We start from the raw sequence: 21,006 nt of genomic DNA on the forward strand, positions 1-21,006 counted from the left end.
TTGTTCTTCATCTTCCCATCTCTTACAAATCCAATACTTAATGTACATGCCTCTTAATTTAATCTATAGCATTCAAACATTTGGTTGTAAAAAAGTGGGATATAGAGGAGGACAATTTCGAGATATAAAAAATATGCATATTCAAGTACATAAATGTAATGTTTTGGCTTTTTATATAATAGTATAAATACATGAATATAATCAAGTTAGTTTATGATAAATCTAACTAGGTGAATTGTATTTAGCTCAAATTCGGGTAGTTCATTTAATGACATTAATTTCTAAGTCAAGTTCAACATGTTTGATTCATAAACTAAGTTTATCAAACTAAATAATAAATCGAGTTTCAAACAAATATCAAATTAGTTTGGATCATTATTGTCCGAACTATCCAAACCGACCACATAAAAATACAAATTGATATAAAAAACCACAAACACCTCAATACTGAATTATTTGTTAGATCATTTTGGATTAAATTTCATAATGATTCAATCAAATTGAATTCACTTATAAATTTGATTTAAACAAAACATCTATCATTTTTTACTAATATATTATTTGCTAAAACTATGCATTACTTTAAGTTGTGAGATTTTCTACCATTGATTTAAATTTTTTAGTATTTCTTCATTTCAACATATCATCTATAATAATAGAGCAATTTCGTCATATCATATTTCTTTTGTTATTTAAAATACAATTCTAAAACTCAGGAGATTATAAAATAAAGATACAAAAATAAAAACAGTCAAACTAAATCACAATCACTAACCACTATTTGAATCAGACCAAATTTAAAATTTTAATTGAATCCAATCCAAATAAACTATATATGATTTCAATTTTTGAATATGATGATTTTTTCTTGACTATAATATCTATGTATTTTCAGTATAAAGATTTATGCATAGTTGATATATAATTTACTATCTGTTTGTATTATTTTGTTTTAAAAAGTAAATGATTATTAAACATGAATGATAAAAATACAATATAAAACTCAAATATTGTCTGTGTATATTTTTTTTTCTCTAAAGTTTATTTTTTATTTAAAATAATTGGTGCTACATTTAGATTTTAATTGACTATTTTTATAAAGTATTTCACATGTTACAATATCTAAATTTAAACCCATTGACTTCCCCTTTAATTAATTATGCATTTATTTTTTTCCTTTAATTAATTTTGACTATATATAAAAAACAAACAGTGTAAAGTCACTCCCAAACAAGAGCCTCGAAAATAACTTTCTATATAACACACTTAATAATCTGATTAATAATGTTTCACTAAATATTTATCCTAGTCTTACTTTTATAAGAGCCCCGATAATTAATTGTGCATTTATTTATTTTCCTTTAAATAATTTTAACTATATATAAAAAACAAAGAGTGTAAAGTCACTCCCAAACAAGAGCCCGGAAAATAACTTTCTATATCACACTCTTAATAATTTGATTAATTGCCTTTCACTACATATTTAACATATTTATCCGGTCTTATAGTTGATGACTCTGATTTATAGCACATTTAAGTTTTCTTCATAAGTTTATTAAAGATTTTTTTGTCAAACCTTGGAAGTTTATTATATACTCACCAAGTCTCTAAACTTGCTCACCAAGTTTTCCAATCTTGCAAGTTTCAAAGTTCCTTCTATACTTTTTGCCTATAAAAGGCATCACATGGAGAGCGTTGGTACATCACAAAATCTTCACGGCAACTTCGGCAAAGCACAAGAATCTTGAGTGTATTTTGGTGAGAACTCTTGTTCCATTTGAGAGTATTTGTGAGAAAAATATTATTCTCTGTTTCGTTCGCTATAAGAGGATTTGTTGTAATCTCTTTTTTTCACAGTGAAACTTTGCTCGTGACAGTCTGTGGTTTTTTACCTCACACACTGAGCGGTTTTTCCATGTTAATTTTTGTGTATTATTCTCTTATTCTTTTACTCATTTCTTTTTTGTTTCCAATTGATCTAATCTTTTGCTTCCGCTCAGTACTCTATCCATAACACTTACTTTTACATCTTGCCTTTTCTTTATACAATTTTAAATAATTTCCCTTCACAAAGTATCAAATTTGATTAAACTACTTTCATAAACTCATTAAAATATACATTAATATACTCAATTCTCGATATTTATTATAAGTGACAATCACACACCATAAAAGTAATTAATTATTTACTCATAAAGTAAAAAATATTTTTTCTAGTACTAAAAAATATTAGACGAAAACACTTCTATTGTCCTAAAAAAATATCACTGAGAAAACATACTAAAATATCTTCAAATAACCATGAAGGTTCAGAACTTCAGATTCCCTGATGCTCTTAGCATCTCCCTAGATACCATGATGGAAAGAATGTATTGGGCCTATGGGCTTTTTAGGGTAAACAGAAAGCCCAAAAGGCCCAAAAAAGGATCAGGTTTTTGTTAGGTCGATATAAACCTTAGAATCACACAACATTATACACTCTTTTTAGAGAAAGGTAGCAACGTTCTCTTCGCCGCCACTTTCTCTTTCACACTCCTTCAGGTTCGTTTTCTCCCTTCATTCTTTCCTATTTGAATCTGATTTCTCACTTTTTTTCACTCTTTTCTCAACCTCAAACGGATCGGTAATCGTTTTCTTTCTTTTTCAATTTAACTTTTGTTTCCGTTGTTTTTTTCAATTTGATTGAACCAGATCCGTGCTTTAGTTGAATACTTTATTGCTATTTTGATTCGATTTTGCGATATATTGATGTAGCCCTGTTGTTATGTGTATTTTTTTTTCAAATTGTCTTTAACTTTTAGCTGTTGATTTTGATTTTTAATTGTTTGTTTAGATATTTATGTTGTAAGTAATGCATCTTTGGTTGAAAATACAAATCGGATTTAGTTTATGGCTTTGAAGTCATAATTTATGGTTTTTGTTTATTTTAGAAAGTCGATAAGTAAGGTGATTGGAAAATATTGTCGATACATGTGTGTGTATATATATTATACGTATTTATTTGTGTGCATAATTACAGACAAGTATTTTTTATAGAAATATATACAGTATATAACTACATACAGACAATTCTTTTGTTAAAGCACTTACTATGTTTTTTGTTATTTTGAATTTACTTTTGACGGAGATGTCAGTAAGCTAATTTGTTCCGTTTATTTCATTTTATATGATATTATGTTGTTTAGCTAACTAAAGTTTTTTGATGTTTCAGCTCTAGTTGTGTGAAAAACAAGGCTAGTTAAAATGGTAAGTTAATGACAGACTCTCACGTGTTTCTTTGTTAAATATGTATATTCTGAACTGAGATTTATATGATAATATCTGCAGGTGAAGTTTACAGCTGAAGGGCTTAGGCGTATTATGGACTTCAAGCACAATATCCGTAACATGTCTGTGATTGCCCATGTCGATCATGGTATGTATTAATCAGTTAGCTTTAATTTCTCTTTTTACCACAACGATTTATATCAGATTGGTATTTAATATTGTCATATTGAATATTACTTTACTTTACTAGTCTGAATAACACTGTTGTTTGTCTTTGCAATGCAGGAAAATCTACTCTTACGGATTCCCTTGTTGCTGCTGCTGGTATTATTGCACAGGAAGTTGCAGGTGATGTCCGTATGACTGACACCCGTGCTGATGAAGCTGAGCGTGGTATTACAATCAAGTCCACTGGTATATCACTATACTATGAGATGACTCCTGAATCTCTCAAGAGTTTTAAGGGAGAGCGCAATGGGAATGAGTATCTTATTAATCTCATTGACTCACCTGGACACGTTGACTTCTCATCTGAGGTCACTGCTGCACTTCGTATTACTGATGGTGCCCTAGTGGTGGTTGACTGTGTGGAAGGTGTTTGTGTCCAAACCGAAACTGTACTGCGACAGGCTCTGGGAGAAAGGATTAGGCCTGTTTTGACTGTTAACAAAATGGACAGATGCTTCCTTGAGCTCCAAGTTGATGGAGAGGAAGCTTACCAGACTTTTCAGAGGGTTATTGAGAATGCTAATGTGATTATGGCTACATATGAAGATCAACTCCTTGGTGATGTTATGGTTTATCCAGAGAAAGGAACAGTTGCTTTTTCTGCAGGTTTGCATGGTTGGGCTTTTACTCTGACAAACTTTGCGAAGATGTATGCCTCCAAATTTGGTGTGGATGAGTCAAAGATGATGGAAAGGCTTTGGGGTGAGAATTTCTTTGATCCTGCCACGAAGAAGTGGACCACTAAAAGTACTGGTTCTCCTACTTGCAAGCGTGGGTTTGTTCAGTTCTGTTACGAGCCCATCAAGCAGATCATTAATACTTGTATGAATGACCAGAAGGATAAGCTGTGGCCTATGTTACAAAAGCTGGGTGTCTCCATGAAATCAGATGAGAAGGAGCTGATGGGTAAAGCATTGATGAAACGTGTCATGCAAACTTGGCTCCCAGCAAGTAGTGCACTCTTGGAAATGATGATATTTCATCTTCCGTCTCCATCAACAGCTCAAAGGTATCGTGTTGAGAATTTGTATGAGGGTCCCCTTGATGATCAGTATGCTAATGCTATTAGAGCTTGTGATCCTGAAGGACCTCTCATGCTTTATGTCTCGAAGATGATTCCTGCATCTGACAAGGGTAGGTTTTTTGCTTTTGGGCGTGTCTTTTCCGGCAAAGTGTCAACTGGTTTGAAGGTCAGAATTATGGGACCCAATTATGTCCCTGGAGAAAAGAAGGATCTGTATGTTAAAAGTGTGCAAAGAACTGTCATTTGGATGGGGAAGAAACAAGAAACTGTTGAGGATGTGCCTTGTGGTAACACAGTTGCCTTGGTTGGTTTGGACCAATTTATCACCAAGAATGCTACATTGACAAATGAGAAGGAAACTGATGCCCACCCTATCCGTGCTATGAAATTCTCTGTCTCACCTGTGGTCCGTGTTGCCGTCCAGTGCAAGGTTGCATCAGATCTTCCTAAGCTTGTTGAAGGTCTTAAACGTTTGGCCAAGTCTGATCCTATGGTTGTCTGTACCATTGAGGAGTCTGGGGAGCACATTGTTGCTGGAGCTGGAGAGCTTCATCTTGAGATCTGTTTGAAGGACTTGCAGGATGATTTCATGGGTGGAGCTGAGATTATTAAGTCTGACCCTGTTGTGTCATTCCGTGAGACTGTTCTAGAGAGGTCAGTTCGCACTGTTATGAGCAAGTCACCCAACAAACACAACCGTCTGTACATGGAAGCTAGGCCAATGGAGGATGGGCTTGCAGAGGCTATTGATGATGGAAAGATTGGACCAAGGGATGACCCCAAAATTCGCTCCAAGATCTTGTCAGAGGAGTTTGGTTGGGACAAGGATCTTGCCAAAAAGATCTGGTGTTTTGGACCTGAGACCCTTGGACCCAACATGGTGGTTGATATGTGTAAGGGAGTTCAATACTTGAATGAAATCAAGGATTCTGTGGTTGCTGGTTTCCAGTGGGCATCAAAGGAAGGTGCTTTGGCTGAAGAGAACATGAGAGCTATCTGCTTTGAAGTGTGTGATGTTGTTCTGCACGCTGATGCTATTCACAGAGGTGGTGGTCAAATTATTCCTACTGCTAGGAGGGTGTTCTATGCTTCCCAGATAACCGCCAAACCCCGACTTCTCGAGCCAGTCTACCTTGTTGAAATCCAGGCTCCTGAGCAAGCTCTTGGTGGTATCTACAGTGTTCTTAACCAGAAACGTGGTCACGTTTTCGAGGAAATGCAGAGGCCTGGTACCCCACTTTACAACATCAAGGCTTATCTCCCAGTCATTGAGTCCTTTGGATTCTCCAGTCAATTGAGGGCTTCAACATCAGGACAGGCCTTCCCACAGTGTGTCTTTGATCACTGGGACATGATGTCCTCTGATCCATTGGAAGCTGGTTCACAAGCTTCAACACTTGTTGCTGATATTCGTAAGAGGAAGGGTTTGAAGGAGCAGATGACACCACTTTCTGAGTTTGAAGACAAGCTCTAAGTAATTGAGTCTTTATTATAAACTTAGCTAAGCTTTTCTCGTCATGAAAACTTGTTAAGTTATTAGATTTTATATTTCAGCATTTCTATTTTTGTCTGGTTTTGTCAGTGAGCTGTCGTAGTACTTATTATTATTGTCTTCGCTTTGATGTTTGGTCAACTATTTTTGCAAATTTTGCTTAGGAGTTTCTCTTTCCATTAATTGTTGCTTCTGTTAATGTCTGTGGCTAATGCTTATTTGGTGAAGTCTTGCCTTGAGTACTTCGTTAACTATATTTTTAATCTGGCTCATCGTGCTTCAAGAAATTGCTGCATGGTCCTCTTTATAACTATGGAGGTGGTGATAAATAGGGGTGGCAATTGGATGGGTTTGGATTTGGATCCCAATGGATGGATAGAAAACTATCCATCAATTCAAATAAATCCATTACATCACATTTTTTAATTATCCAATTCATTTATATCCAATTGATTTCAATTCATCCATCTATCCATGTATCCATTTTAATGGATTGGATGGATGGATATCCAATCCACTTTTTTTTTTTTAATTTGAACAACGCATTTTGATAAAGGAATTTAAAGAAAAAATTCTTTTAAATAATATTATTTAATAAAGCATTTTTAAATATCAATTTTAAAAAATATTTTTCTTAACAAACACTTTTAAAAAATGTTTTTGTAAATTTTTTTTATAAGCACTGTTAGTAGCAAAAATCTCCGGTGCAACATAATTGGTAGGGGTGTAAAAGTCCGGTTCGGTTTTTGACACAATTTAATAACCGAACACAAAGATATGGTTCGGTTTGATTAACTGCAAATTTTATTTAGGAATTGAACTGTTCATTAGTGGTTCGTTCATTAGTGGTTCGGTTCCGCAGTTTTTCAAGTCAACTAAGTGAATACTAAACACGTCAATAATAAAATATTTAATACTCTTTCTAGTAAAACAATAATAATTCAACATCTCAACGCACTACAAACTTGAAATTTTAGTCCACAAAATCTTCTAAAATGTTCAACAAAATTTAAGAATGACAAACTTGGTACCAATATTTTAGTCCAACAGTAACACTTAATATTTCACATCATTAGTAATATCATCGAGTTCTTTCTTTATTTTCTTTTAGTTTTTTAATTTCTTTATTTGATTAATTTCATCTCTGAATAGTGACAAAATGTATACTAGTATTTTAGTTTTCTTTCTATCTTCTCAATGAATAATAGATATAATAGATATTTAGGTTTGTTTACTAATTTATTTTTTCTATTTGCTCTTATTTATACACTATTTTATTAATAATCCTAAATTCTTAATCATATTTTATCTCCTAACTTTAAAGCTTAATCATCCAAATATAAAACAAAATTATTTTTTAATATGCGGTTCAGTTTGGTTCTAACGGCTCCAAAATTTACAAAACCGAGAACCAAACTGAACTTAAATGGTTCAAAATAAAAAAAACTGAATCGAACCGCATTTTATAGTTCGGTTCGGTTTCATCAGTTTTACGGTTTAAACCAGAATCGCTTACACTCCTAATAATTGGGACTTCCATAAGTTGTATATAACAGTTCATCATCCTGAAATATTTAATTTTGTTATTATATTATCACATTAGTCAATAACCAAAATGATATATTTATACTTTACATTAAGATATTGGGGTAAAGCACTAAGGCCGAAATCATTTATACTTTTTTGATAAGCACTTTTTAAAATCACAATTGCAATTTTCAACTTTTATAATGTGTGTGGTATTGTGCTTAGAAAGGTGAGAGATTTTTTTTATTAATATTGAATTAATTGGAAACAAAAGTTTGTTTTTATTTTTATTTTTTGGATGGATTGGTTATCCATCCAAATGGATATAACCATGGATATCCATTGGATATAATTGGATGGATTTGAATCCATCCATTATCAACATTATCCATTGGATTATATCCATTTAAATCCTTAGTTCTAACGGATGGATTTGGATGGATTTAATTTGGATGGATTTTGGATTATAGATAATTTTGCCACCCGTAGTGATCAATGTCATTAAAAATAGAGGGAAAAAATATACATAGGCAGTGTTAAGAGTTTTTGGCATTGTTATTGTATCATTCATTCAAAAATAATCCAAATGATGGTAGATAATAATTTCACTTTCTTCATACTTGGGTCAGAAAGTTGTAAGAGTGCGAATAGAAAATAATTCGGAAGTGTGAGCACCTTCATTGGTCGGGGCTCTTAATTAACTGTAATATAAACCGGACTTAGATAATAAATAATAAAATTGTAATAAATGTCTAATTATTAACTTTAATCAAATGATGGCTGACATAGTAATTAACAAATGGATGATTCGACTTTATAATTTAATAGAAGCAATAATAAGTAGCTGATGGATGATTCACAACTTTATTCCGAAGCAGTAGTGAAATAAAAAATGGTGAAGGTGAGATGGACAATTTTCAATTTGATAATGTCATATTTGCATTATAAATAAAAAAAACTACAAACCCTTAACATTATGGGAAATTGCAATAAGTACTCCTGAAGTTGACTCGGCTAAGTATTCTTGAAGTTTAGTTCAAAAACTACACTTACCTCCCTATTTTGTATTTTGAGTTAGTCTTTCAATCATTCTATTTTCTTACCCATTAAAAACTAACAAATATTTATAGTACTTGCATATTAGGAGAAAAGGGGTGAGGATTAAATAAAGATTTGTTATGCCAAATCATCCTAAATCCTGCCTTGCACCAATGACAATAAACAATGAATAATTTAAATTTTTTAATTAACATAATATGTTTTTATTAGTGTGAGACATAATTTGGGACATGGTTTAGGAGAGTAAATCTTTCTATAAGAGAGTTGACAATGAGATGAGGTACAATAGAAGGTATCTTTAAAAAGGCAAGCACATTCACCATCTATTCTAACTATTTTATGTTGTGTAGTGATAGCTTGTGTTGTTGCTTTTCTTCTCATATTGTAATCTATTCTAACTATCTTATGGACAAGGAAAGAAATAAGAAACCATCTTCTTACTCTTCAACAATCCTCTAGATGCATAAGGTTTCATGCCAAAGCCTACACAATGGAACAAATGGATTCTAAGCTAAAAACTTAATAGTGTTTGGAAATTTTACTTCTGTCTACAAAGGAACTCTTGAGTCCAAAGACAAAAGTGTTTCCATAAAGGTCTTAAACCTATAAAAGAAGGGAGCTGACAAAAGTTTCATTGATGAATGTAATGCATTGAAAATTATTAGGCATTGAAATTTGGTTAAGTTCTTAACATGTTGTTCAGGTATTGATTACAAAGGTCAAGAATTTAGAGCTCTCATTTCTTGAGTTCATGACAAATGGCAGCTTAGAAAGATGGTTAAATATCCAACAATAGAAATTCCATTACATTATCTTCAACACAAATGTTAGCAAGTTGTTATTCATTGTGATTTAAAGCCTGAGAATATTCTTTTCCATGATTGCTTAGTAGCTCATGTGAGTGATTAAGCCTATTAATGGAGTTGATGTTTTTTGAATTTTGGTATGCATATATTTTTTTAAGTTTTTATCTAATTACATAGAGACATACTTATTTATGAATTTCATGTTGTTAAAAGTTGGCAAATATTCAATATAAATATGGACCCACTCATATCTATTATATGCTTCTATCTTTTTTAAGCTATGAAATGATTCATGATAGAGCATTATAGCATCATCTAATTCAGTAGCCAACTTCACCTAGTAGGATAAAGACTTGATTGTTGTTATATCCTTTTTAACTATATCTCTATAAGCCTAGCCCATAGTTGACAAAATCACAATTTATCGCGTAAGATCGTTCGATTCTACGCTTCCTGGGAGCTTGACGAGATACGTGAACGACTAAAACGCGATCTTGCAATTGCAAGTAGGATCGACGAGCTACCTCATGAGATCATAAAAGCAGGGCGAGTTGTACAATCTTGTTGAGTGGTGATGGGGCAAAAATATTGGGGCTAGAACTCGTTTGACCCAGGCCCATTTTGGGTTAAAAGTCTTAGGTTCAAAAATCCCATGAAACCCCACAAGACCATCAAACTCCACTCATTTCATGTCTTCCTTGGAGCTCCATGAATTCTCAGTCGTTTTCCCTCTTATTCATTTGAACTAGAGCATAACTATTATCATTTTTTCTATTCAAATCATCATCATGTCTGCCATTTGATCTCCCTCATTTTCTCACTTTGTTTAAACCCAACACACCTAAAGATGATGGAGCAAATTGAATTTATTTTTTGATAAAGTTGAGTAATCATTGGGCAAGTGTGTTTGTCTTACTCTGTTCAAACTCCACACGATTTGAAATTTGATGCTTTGCCATTTCAGTGTTGGTGCGTTGCTCTGTCTTACAATGTTGAGTGTGTTGGTTCCAACTTTGTCCCTGTTTATTTTTTGAAATAATTGATAATGATTCTAATTTATAGTTGATTATTTTGAAGGGTATAAGTTAAATCAAATGTTGCTTAATTAATACTTTTTTGTGATTTATAGTAATAGAGAAAATTAACATGTTTTCTTGTATGTATATGTTTATATTTAAATTTTTTAATGTTGAGTAGGATCTTACGATCGGTGTTATGATCACATGTTTTACGTGTTTACTTACTTCTCCATATCTTACGTAAGATATCAATCTTGCCAACTGTGGCCTAGCTTTACTGCATGCCTAATATCTGTACTGGATTAATGACAGTTTATTCTGCATTCTATACCCTATTCATACAAGTATAATTCTCATTTTCCATTGCCAAAGTTACCAAATATGCTGGAATTAGCTGTTGTATGTGGCTATTTTTCAACTTTGATCATTACCAAAACCAAAGAAGATAATCTAGATCATAACAAAAAAACCATGTATAGCCCTGAGTTAGCAAGAGATAAGTTTTCTATGCTTCCGGAAATATATTATGCATTAGTTCTAATGCAAGCAAATTCTTAGTCAACATTAGAGACCTTCTATCAGATTTATTCTATTCAGAGTACAAAGATGCAATGAAGATAACCAGCGATATTTATCAGGGTGGCTCTATGAAAAAACAATAGACAAATTCATTAAATAACATGTCTTTTAAGTATGTGAGTCCCAGAAAATCTGGTGCATTTGATTTTCAATAAAGACTCATCTATATTTTTAACTTGCAGAACTAATTGCTAGAAAGTTCTATAGGTTAAATCAACATTAGTACACACTAAGAACTGAATGAGCCTAAACAATCAACACACCTGTTGAACAAACTAGGTAGTGAAGGAGTGAATGTGAATTCATAAGTTAGAAGAATATGAGAATCGAAAAGACGTCATCAAAATAAAATCTAGCCTCATCAATCGGGAAAAAAATCTTCAAACGGCATATATCAAAACGTGCATAAACCCATCGATGCAGTGATGATAAATATCCCTGATCAAAATTGGATGTTCTCCGGAAATAATCTAAATCTTGAAGCTTTAGTATTAAAACCTCACTTTTACTAAAATATAATGTACCATGAAATAGGGTCATGTTCAGAGAAAATAAACTCCTATATCACAAAAAGCCATTTTTTTCAGAGCAAGTTCTCTTTACAAGTTCATACTCAGCTAGTCAACAATAGACTGATGTTAGAGACCTTGCTGCATACCTTTTGTAAATATAACTCTAACTTGGAAATTGTCAAACATCATCAGATCTGCATGCAATCAGCACATGGTGCAAGTCAACCTTCCACTTTATCCGATGAGAAGATCAGTCGAATTTGATGCTAGTTAAAGTCAACTTCGAAGAATCATAATCAAAATCTCGATACAGCCTGCAAATTCAGATGCTCTTATTTTAGGTTCACGGAAATACTCCTCTAATCCAACGCAGCATATAAAACAAATGTGGGAACAGGATCACATGTGAATCAAAGATAGTTACATAGCAGAGCTGAACGATCTTGCCTTAGTTATCAGTGGCTTTGCATGCTCTTCCCATTCAGTAGCCCACCTTGCTGAAGAACCAGTTTCTAAGGCACCATTTTTTAGGACCTTCAAAGCATCACACTCGTCAGGGAATCCCTTGAAGAGCATCTGCGTAAATTCAGCAAGACAACCAATTAACATTCGACAACAATAGACATTTGCACTGCCTACATTATGAATCAAGGACTTTAACATATAAAACAATCTAAGAAATTGTAATCTACATGTCAAATATGCGAGTTTAAGAAGTAATATCGATCTGTATCTAATTCATTTGGCCCCATATACAAAATTACCATAGGAAAGGCAAGGATGCAAAATATCAATATCAAAAAGCGGCATATAATGATCATTTTATTGTTTTTAACACATCTTTCTTACAAGTTACAACCATGATGTGTGGATCAAGTCAATAATTGAGCTTTCTCTAGACAGGGCTTTACCAGCACTGTCGGGGATGGAGGGATGGGCAACCGTCGGAATCAGCCCCTCCCTTCTCAATATATTATGTTCCATGATCATTTAATTTGAAAATTCTTATTATTGTGTCAAGCAAGCTACTCTGACCCCGGTTTGGAATAGCTGAACAGCAATATTATTTACTTAGAAGCTTGTAGTCCATAAATATATAAGCAAACAAATGATATATGAATGATTCTCCATGTTGGGGTAATTATTGTTATTTCAGAAAATCAATATAAAAGGATCCATTTTGACCTCCACATAATCTAGATGATATTTCTAAAGATACCAAATTTGGAACAGCTAATTCTATACACAAAAGATATATTAAGCATATAAAAATCAACTGGCTCTTCCTCACCGAGTAACCATTTACAACAGTCCTTAGATATACATGATACTATTAAATGCAACTTTAAATATCTATCGAGTTCCAAGGGATTGTGCATTATCTAAGAAATACTGTACATGTAGTCATTGACAAACTTACCAAAAGTTCATCAGCTAGCTCTGAAGATGAAGAGAAGAGAATACCATTTTTGTCAACGCTAACCAGTTCTTTAATGCTTAAAGAAATAAAAAAATTGACCAATAAACGATGAGAACATGTGCCTGAACTTCAGAAGAAATCATACGAATTTTAGAGGAAGTACATAGCTTACCAAGAGTATGAAACAGCACAAACAGGCAGTCCACAGCCAAACATATCCACAACCTGGTAAAGTTAAAGCACTTTTTTTTAGAAATAAGCTGAAAATGATTAAGAATGAATCGAATAGTTATTTTGAGATACTATATCAAAATAAACCATGATACTCAAAACATAAAGATGACATCATCACAGGAAAAACTAAGGTGAAGTGTCAAAACATCCAATGCAATGTACAAAACGTCAAATAATAAACTGGACAGGTGGAGGTTTTCTAATAGAATACATAATTTCATGGTGAAAATAAGTTCTTCTGAATATATAGAGAATTAATTTTCAAGTTTTCTTACACAAGAATACCCACTGAATCAACGTAGTATTTATTAGTGTAATGTCCAAGAAGCTTATGGGTACAATTTGGCCAAATGATGTAAGATATCAGATTTTAATATTTTATATTGGAAGGTTATCAAAATAACTTTGTATAAAAATGGCTGAAAGTGCATTTGTGTTTGTACATTGACATAGAACAAAGGATAATACCTTCATGGGAAGGTCTAATCCTGACGATGAAGTATGCAGACAAACACCTAGATCAGCCGATCCTGAAATTACGCAGTTGTTAAAATCAAGTAGTTTGTTACAGTGCATGACAACTTTTAAAATCAAGGAGCAAAGAAAAATTACCTAGCAATAATGGATAATCTTCTGCAGATAGCCACATGGTACGAAAAGCCACACGTTTCAGTTTCAATCTCTTTATTTTTGCTTCATACATTTCTTTTTCAGGACCTTTACCTTTATCAATGAAGATCAATTGTTACAAAAAATCAAACATGATTCAGGATATTACATGCGGAAAAAATACAAATTATACCAGTAATGACAAATAACAATCTCGGATATAAGCACTGCTTTCCATCAGATATTTCTTTCCAGATGACCTCTTCATCTAGTGAATCATCTTCACCTAATATAGCAGCAACACGTCTGTCATACATTACAGCAGCTTCCAGAAGAATGCTAAAATCTTCATCGGGAGTCCTGAAAGTGGCAAAAGGCACAGAAACAAACTACCCAGTCTCATAAACTAACCAACTAATGTAAGTTAAGATTACCCTAATCAACATATTCTCTCTCTCTCTCTCCCTCTATTTTCTTGTTTCTTTTTCCTCAAAGATGCATATAACTAACTTCATAACACACAGAAAGAAAGGAAGTGACCACTTTTAAAATGATAAAGAGCAAACTCCACACAATTATTTCAAATTGACGTTGCCTCACATTGAAGGAGAAATCGCAATGTACCAAGTGTTATAATAAAAAAGATAACAACAATAAAGCCTTAATCCCACTAGGTGGGGTCGACTACATGGATCAAACGACACCATATTGTTCTATCATAAATTATGTCCACTGGCAGAGCATTGATCTCCAAATCCTTCCAAAAAGTTTCACCTATGTTTTTCCTTTGCTCCTTCCGCCTCTATGAACTTTACTAACCTTCATTTGATCTAAACTCCTTATTGGGCTTCTACTAATCTCCTCCATGCATGTCCAAATCACCTAAGGCGTCATTCAAACATCTTTTCTACAAATAAGTTACCCCAATTTTCTCTCCAATGCATTCTTTCGTAATCTTCTCTTGTCTAGTGTGTCCACTCATCCAACGCAACATTCTCATCTCTATTACATTGAGTTTATTCTCTAGTTGATTTTACCACCCAATGTTCAGTCCCATATAACATTGCAGGACTTATAGATGTCCGGTAAAATTTTCTCTTAAGCTCACCTTCCAACCACATATATCACATAAGGAAAACCTAAATATGCATGCCTACCATTTTTATGCAACCAACGAATGCAATTCATAATATGATAAACTTACCAGCTCGTACTGCTTACAACAAGCGCTGGCCGGTTTGGTTTCACATATATGTCTGAACCAGCCTCAGCTGTAAACAGAGTCTCATTTTGGAAATGGCTACCCATCAATGAGGTTCCTGCAAGAAGCACACACATTAACAATGTGCCAATGACTAAAATCAATATGTATCTGGATTATAAAACAGATCTTACCATCACTAGCACAATCTCTAACACCAAGAGGCTTACAAAAATCCTCATTTAATCTACAAAACAACTATAAGCTATACACATTATATATGGAGATCTTTTATGAAAGATCGCTACGTAATAATAAAGACCAGAGTTACCAGATAATTAAAAAATAAACTCACCTTATGCCTCTCCTCCAGTGAAGCTGGATGAAAGAATTGGGGAGGTTGATCATACAAAACTGTAGCACTATACATTAAGAAATAAACATCAGATTGATCGACAGTTCACATAAACAAATTTATGTAATAGAAACAATATCTTCATTGAGCTGATCCACTTACTTAATTCCCCAGTTTTGAGCCAATTCATGTTGCATAGCTCTTGTTACGCATAAAGACGCATCTGCCATTTTCCCATAATGCTTCTCAAACCTAAATGGAGCGAATAAAAAAACTGTAATCAGATTGGCAGCAACCTTGAAAAGGCAAAGTCTATTGCTGACGAAAAAGAAAACTCCTCATCAGCAAAATGCGAAAAATTGTAAAATGCTAAATTCATACCATTTATATAGAGACACAAAATGACTATTTCTTCCCAGGGACAAAGCAAGTAGGGTATATCCAAAATTATGCCAATCTATGACAAATGATGAATTCCTCAACCAACTAGCCCATTTTACTGCAACCAGGGTTGGAACTGAAGGAGGATTCTGCACAAAGGAATGAATATAAGGCATGAAACTTTGAAAGCAGACTTGTGGAATATCTGGTTTTTTCCTTCAAATGTCAATGAATCGCTATACAGTTAACCAAACCAGAAATCAACGAGTAGAATACCTAACATCATCTATGCAAGATACCAAAGCTAGGTACTACAGAATTTCTCTTGTTGTATCCTAACTGACCTAATATAAACTTTACGGCAAAGACAATTTTATTATTTATTTGGCTTTTGGGATGCCTCTCAACAAAGCCACAGGTCCAAAACAAGCATCCATTTTAAAGGTACGTGTTAGGAAACGTTAAGTCTACCTTGGCAAGAAATGGTAGCATTGAATCTATTAAGTAAAACAAAAAATTACATAGTTTAAATGTAGGGAGAGAAAAAGATAAAGAAAACATAAAAGACAAACCTGGACAATAAAAACATCGGGAGAAGTTATTTTTACACAAAGGAAATAAAGAAGCATGAAAATTTGAACCAAAGGCTTCAACAAAAGCATTATTGGCTGAAGTATCTTCGGCAAGCTTTGACGAGATGTTGGCCACTGTTGCTGAAAATTTGAGAATGTTCCAACATTACATCAATATTTGGTACAGTATGACGATACCTAGTCCTGAAAAGGTTTGTGGCAATACATACCATTATATGAATATGAATAGACGGGTTGGCAAGAAGAGCAGCATGGGGCTCTGAACCTGTTCGAAATTATCAAATAAGAAAATGTACTCATGCTGTAGTTGAAATTTAGTAATTAAATCCATCAATTACTATAGTAATAATATCTAATCATAATAATTCATTATAAACAGAATGAAATCATAAAACATACCACCATATGCGACAATGTCTACCTCAAGGGAAGCCTGCAATACAAATAGAAAAGCCAGTAAAACAATCAACAGTGTAAGTTTAAAAATGCAGCAATTTAAACATTATGAGACACATCATAAATGATGATACATAATTGCTTTTGCCTACATGTGAAAGTACATTGAATTCGGAGAATCAAAACCAGCTAAGTGGAAGAGATAACACCATATTAATAAACGGAAATGGGAGAAGAGAAATGCGAAGCCCGTCATAAAAAACAGTAAGATTACATGAAATTTGGTTTGATCTTACTACAAAAACATAAAATAAGAAAATCAACATCATGATTGAAACACAAGCAAGTTTATAACTTTTCGTCTCTACTAAAATTCCAAACAGAAGAATCATTAAAAAAAATACATTTCAATATGATTCAGGATTGCAAAGAACTCAAAATTGGTCAAAAATTAAACTTGGCACTAAACCAAAAAAGGGAAAATCAAATCAAATTAAATTATGACATGAAATTTGGTTTGATCTTACTACAAAACATTAAAAAAAATCAACATCATGATTGAAACCCAAGCAAGTTTATAACTTCTCGTCTCTACTAAAATTCCAATCAGAAGAATCATTGAAAAACACTACATTTCAATATGATTCAGGTTTACAAAGAACTCAAAATTGGTCAAAAATTAAACTTGCCACTAAACCAAAAAAAGGCAAAATCAAATTAAATTAAATTATGACATGAAATTATAAAAATTGGGTGTTGATAAAACCTGATTTGCGAGTGAAAGAGCATGATACTGCATTCGAGGACTGCGTCCAATATCACCTAAAACCACAACACACGCTCTCCCTTTTCTTCCTCCTTTCTTTTCTTCCATTTTTCCTTCAATTTCAAATTTCAGTCCAATTAACAAAAGAGAAAACCCATTAATAAAAATTCAATCTTTTCAATTGAAACGTGAAGGAAAAGGAAAGAAAATTTCACCTGCCATTGTACGTTTCAGTGCAATCGAAGACTGAATAACAGAACATAACTTGAATAGTGAAAGAACCCATTGGGCTTAAAGCTCGGTTTTTTAACCCGACCCGAATAATGAAATGTCCCGAATTAAATATGGGTCGGGTTTATGGTGTATTTTGTAAATATTATTTAATTCCATGGCCTTTTTCTAATTTTGGGACAATGGGTCTTCATTCCTTTAAAGTTTAAACTTCAATTCAGTTGAAGAGAGAAGAACTGAATTTGAAAATGGATATTTATAGACAATGGAGCACAGGGAGAATCAAAATCCACAAGGTTTGAATTTTACCAATCATAAAGTTTTTATTTTTATTCAAATTATATTTATATTTTACAGTTACAGTAGTTGTGTGTGAAAATTTGAAGGCCAAAAGGCTAGTGTTTTGGTTGAATTTTTGGAGTTGCAATTACCATTAATGTTTTTCTCAAAGGAGTTTATCCTTATGGTTGTTTCTTTACATACACTTTATGTTTTTTTATTATTTTTGGTTTCTTGGCAACAACAAAAAAAGCAATGATTTAGACTACATTTCATTTTTTTTCCTTTTCTTTTCTAAACAGTATATTTTGATGGGAATTAATTTCTAATGATTGGATTAAGGTGCATTTTTTAGAGGAGAAGGTATATGAATGTGGTTGTTGAAAGGGTTTACCATTCTCAGCTTAGAGTCTTAGACATTACATACATGCTACTGTTTCGGGGCTTCTTCCCTTTTTACAAAAGGCTGGTCTTGTCTGCTAATTTTCTTATGTTGGTGTTAGTGTAAGTTGTTTTTCTTCCGATATGCAGTGTAAGTTGTTGTTAATTGATTGATTTACAACTAAATAATAAAATATGGATTACTCCATATTCATAAATAACTCAAATTACCAAATGTGTTGTACCTGTTGTGAATGAAATCCATTAAGAGATTGAGGGCATTTCCAATAGCTTATAAAAATTGCTTATGGTCTCCCTTTAAGCTCTTTTTAGCTTATTTCAGTGAGTTAATGAAATAAGTTAAAAATAGTTTATTGGAAGCTCACAAGCTCTCATGTGATAAGCGCTTAGCGCCTATTGACTAAGTGTTTTGAACTAATCTGTTCACCAATATGTTGTATCTATTGTGGAAAAAATCTATAAATAGATTAGGAGTTAGGACTCATAATAGCTTGAGTAAACTGGAGGGTCAAACTTGAAGCTTCTCTATTCTCACTTCCTTACCACTAAAACTTGAAGGGTTTTGAAGGTACAATTATTAAATCAACTTAGAAGAAAAACAGGTGCTTTTTTCTGTATAAAAGCAACTTAACCTAGCCATCTTCAACTTAACTGCAGTGTGTAATCTGAGCATCAAAAAGATCACATTTGGTGGTTTGGAATTCGAAATGCTAATCAACTGAATTTCTTTGGCTTCGTTATGTCAGAAATTCCTTTTCTTAAACATGTACAAGGACCAATTTTGGGCTACCTTGCTTTTTCTCCTGATGCATGTGTTTTGTGTGAGTGAACTTTGTTGAATACATATTCATGAGACAGTACAATAAATTGCAGTCATTCTCTTGTTTATAAGGTAAAATCTGTAGCACCAATTCTTTTTATTGGTATCATTATGTTAAATTCCGTCGATATTGCTGTTGTTGAATGGGAAATAATGCCATTTGGTTAGACAGTCAAGGTATATAAACCCCATACTGGATTAATACCTTGCAATTGGATCCTAACAACCCACCATACTCCATAGCCCTGGCATTCACATGAGATGGCTATGTGCTAGCCCTTTGACTAGTCTGGGGTGAACATTACAATATTAGGGTCATTGCCTTGCCTGAGCCCCTCATTTTCAGCCAAGAGACACTATGGAAAGCCTTTGATACGAACCTTGGGAGAAACACACTATGAAAGCTAGTTGTTGTGGTTGGAGATCCCAAGGCCATGTAGAACCCACAATAGAATTCCATACTTCCGATGTGGGAGGCAAGTCCTTACATAAAGACAAGTCTGTTCTTTTGCAGTGATGAATGCCTATATTTTATCATCATTCTCAGGTCATATAGATTGCTATTTTGAATCCAATGGAAGTTGTTTTACTTTTCTCTTTGATACATTTGCAAACCTAGTGCTGAATTTTGTTCTTTAGGGTGTATAGACTGAAACCTGGATCTAAACTTTTTCTTTCATCTCTAAACAGATAGCAGATGGGAGATAACCGTGTATTTTCGATCCATGGATCCCAACTGACACAAAACAGTGGCATCAGCCTGCACTTATAACCCCTATGAAGTGACTAAGCGGTGAACCTTTGCGTTTGCAATTGTAATTAGAGCATCCGAGTTTATCAGAATCCAGGATCAATGCTTTAACAAGACACTCCATGCATAATTGCATATATAAACATGTATAGCTAAAATGTAGGTATGACCTGTCATTTAAAAGTTATCTCAGTCATTGATTTGAATTTGTCCTTCATTCATTAGATCAATGATCAATCTCTTACTGAAAATTGCTTTTCTGTTTTCCACTAACCACCTCACTCTGCTTCTTTCCCTCACTTCTACATAATCACCATGTCCCATTCAAAGTTTCTTCCCCTGGCACTGAACTGAAACAAGCTCAGCTTTCTGTGCTTAGTTGTGGTGATTTCCGGCCACGTTCTCTGCTTTCCGGCATACCCACTTCTCTTTGCTTCTTCCCCTCACTCTTTTCACCTGAGCTTCTCAACCTCCCACATACCCCTTCATTGCCATAACTTTTAAGCCTTAGAGCTTGGTCTGTTATATACTTATTTTGATTATATGTTATGAATGTTTGTATTATATTGAAGTCTTAGACTCTTTATATTGAAGGCTTGGTAGTTGGTAATGGTATGCTATTGAATTTTGATTATAATCTGAGTGTCTATAAATTGGCATGTTTCAATATTTTTGAGTATTTATATGTGTAGGGTATAAATTATGTGTATTATAATTTCCTTGATTCCTCGTCTCATTCCCTCGCTCTTTCCGACGTCCCAATCCCTCACTCTCTCCCTCGTTTGAATCCCTCAATCTTGCCAAATCCCTCGTAAGTGTAACACCGCGAATTTTATGATTTTGAATTATAAAATTTTATTAATAATTGTATAAATTATATTTTCGAAAATGAATTTCTGGGAATTTTCGGTAAAGAATTAGACGAAACTCTAGTTGAGTTTTAGCCTTGAAATTCTATTTCCAATTTGGTGGTAAATTTTCATGATTTTCGGAGACGGCCGGTTTTGGACCGCTGTTAGGGCCGAATCTCACCCGGTACGGCTCAAAAAGTGGTT

General features: G+C 33.5%; 2 protein-coding genes and 2 long non-coding RNA genes across 7 annotated transcripts; 3 read left to right on the forward strand and 1 right to left on the reverse strand.

Annotated features, from left to right (window-relative positions):
• The first annotated feature begins 2,434 nt into the window (after positions 1-2,434).
• Positions 2,435-6,194, forward strand: LOC109340588 (elongation factor 2-like). The gene is made up of 4 exons (XM_019578311.1): positions 2,435-2,541; positions 3,212-3,246; positions 3,328-3,415; positions 3,553-6,194. The coding sequence occupies exons 2-4, from the start codon at positions 3,244-3,246 to the stop codon at positions 5,991-5,993; spliced, it is 2,532 nt and encodes an 843-aa protein (XP_019433856.1). The 5' UTR covers positions 2,435-2,541; positions 3,212-3,243; the 3' UTR covers positions 5,994-6,194.
• A 4,439-nt stretch (positions 6,195-10,633) lies between these two features.
• LOC109340589 (UDP-glycosyltransferase TURAN) lies at positions 10,634-17,742 on the reverse strand. 3 transcript variants are annotated; one of them, XM_019578313.1, is made up of 18 exons: positions 17,684-17,741; positions 17,469-17,581; positions 16,706-16,739; positions 16,516-16,571; positions 16,286-16,426; positions 15,714-15,862; positions 15,495-15,584; positions 15,333-15,399; positions 15,172-15,235; positions 14,981-15,095; positions 13,970-14,136; positions 13,780-13,890; positions 13,636-13,697; positions 13,106-13,158; positions 12,934-13,009; positions 11,961-12,089; positions 11,792-11,827; positions 10,634-10,691 (listed from the first exon to the last, which is right to left on the reverse strand). In XM_019578313.1, the coding sequence occupies exons 1-17, from the start codon at positions 17,688-17,690 to the stop codon at positions 11,810-11,812; spliced, it is 1,452 nt and encodes a 483-aa protein (XP_019433858.1). In that variant the 5' UTR covers positions 17,691-17,741; the 3' UTR covers positions 10,634-10,691; positions 11,792-11,809. The 3 variants fall into 3 exon arrangements, with proteins under 3 accessions (XP_019433858.1, XP_019433857.1, XP_019433859.1); XM_019578312.1 differs by lacking the exon at positions 10,634-10,691 and having other exon boundaries at positions 11,468-11,827; positions 17,684-17,740; XM_019578314.1 differs by lacking the exons at positions 10,634-10,691; positions 11,792-11,827; positions 12,934-13,009 and having other exon boundaries at positions 11,977-12,089; positions 17,684-17,742.
• LOC109340590 lies at positions 11,170-11,818 on the forward strand. The gene is made up of 2 exons (XR_002106809.1): positions 11,170-11,423; positions 11,595-11,818. It is a non-coding gene; the product is annotated as an uncharacterized LOC109340590 (long non-coding RNA).
• Positions 17,743-17,839: 97 nt separating the features above from the next.
• LOC109340591 lies at positions 17,840-20,158 on the forward strand. Of its 2 annotated transcripts, none has more exons than XR_002106810.1 (2): positions 17,840-17,995; positions 19,891-20,158. It is a non-coding gene; the product is annotated as an uncharacterized LOC109340591 (long non-coding RNA). The 2 variants fall into 2 exon arrangements; XR_002106811.1 differs by lacking the exon at positions 17,840-17,995 and adding an exon at positions 18,507-19,747.
• The last annotated feature ends 848 nt before the right edge of the window (positions 20,159-21,006 follow it).

The sequence above is a fragment of the Lupinus angustifolius genome, unplaced genomic scaffold (genome assembly GCF_001865875.1).
Source record: "Lupinus angustifolius cultivar Tanjil unplaced genomic scaffold, LupAngTanjil_v1.0 Scaffold_203_33, whole genome shotgun sequence".
NCBI classification, from domain to species: Eukaryota; Viridiplantae; Streptophyta; class Magnoliopsida; order Fabales; family Fabaceae; genus Lupinus; species Lupinus angustifolius.

Bases quoted from the DNA above. Each gene is read 5' to 3' on its own strand.
- LOC109340588 (XM_019578311.1), top strand. The intron at 3,416-3,552 runs GTATGTATTAAT...TTTGCAATGCAG, and splicing joins GATTGCCCATGTCGATCATG to GAAAATCTACTCTTACGGAT.
- LOC109340589 (XM_019578313.1), bottom strand. The intron at 16,740-17,468 runs GTTTTATCAACA...TTTGTATTGCAG, and splicing joins CTCTTTCACTCGCAAATCAG to GCTTCCCTTGAGGTAGACAT. The intron at 12,090-12,933 runs GTAAGTTTGTCA...GAATTTACGCAG, and splicing joins AGCTAGCTGATGAACTTTTG to ATGCTCTTCAAGGGATTCCC.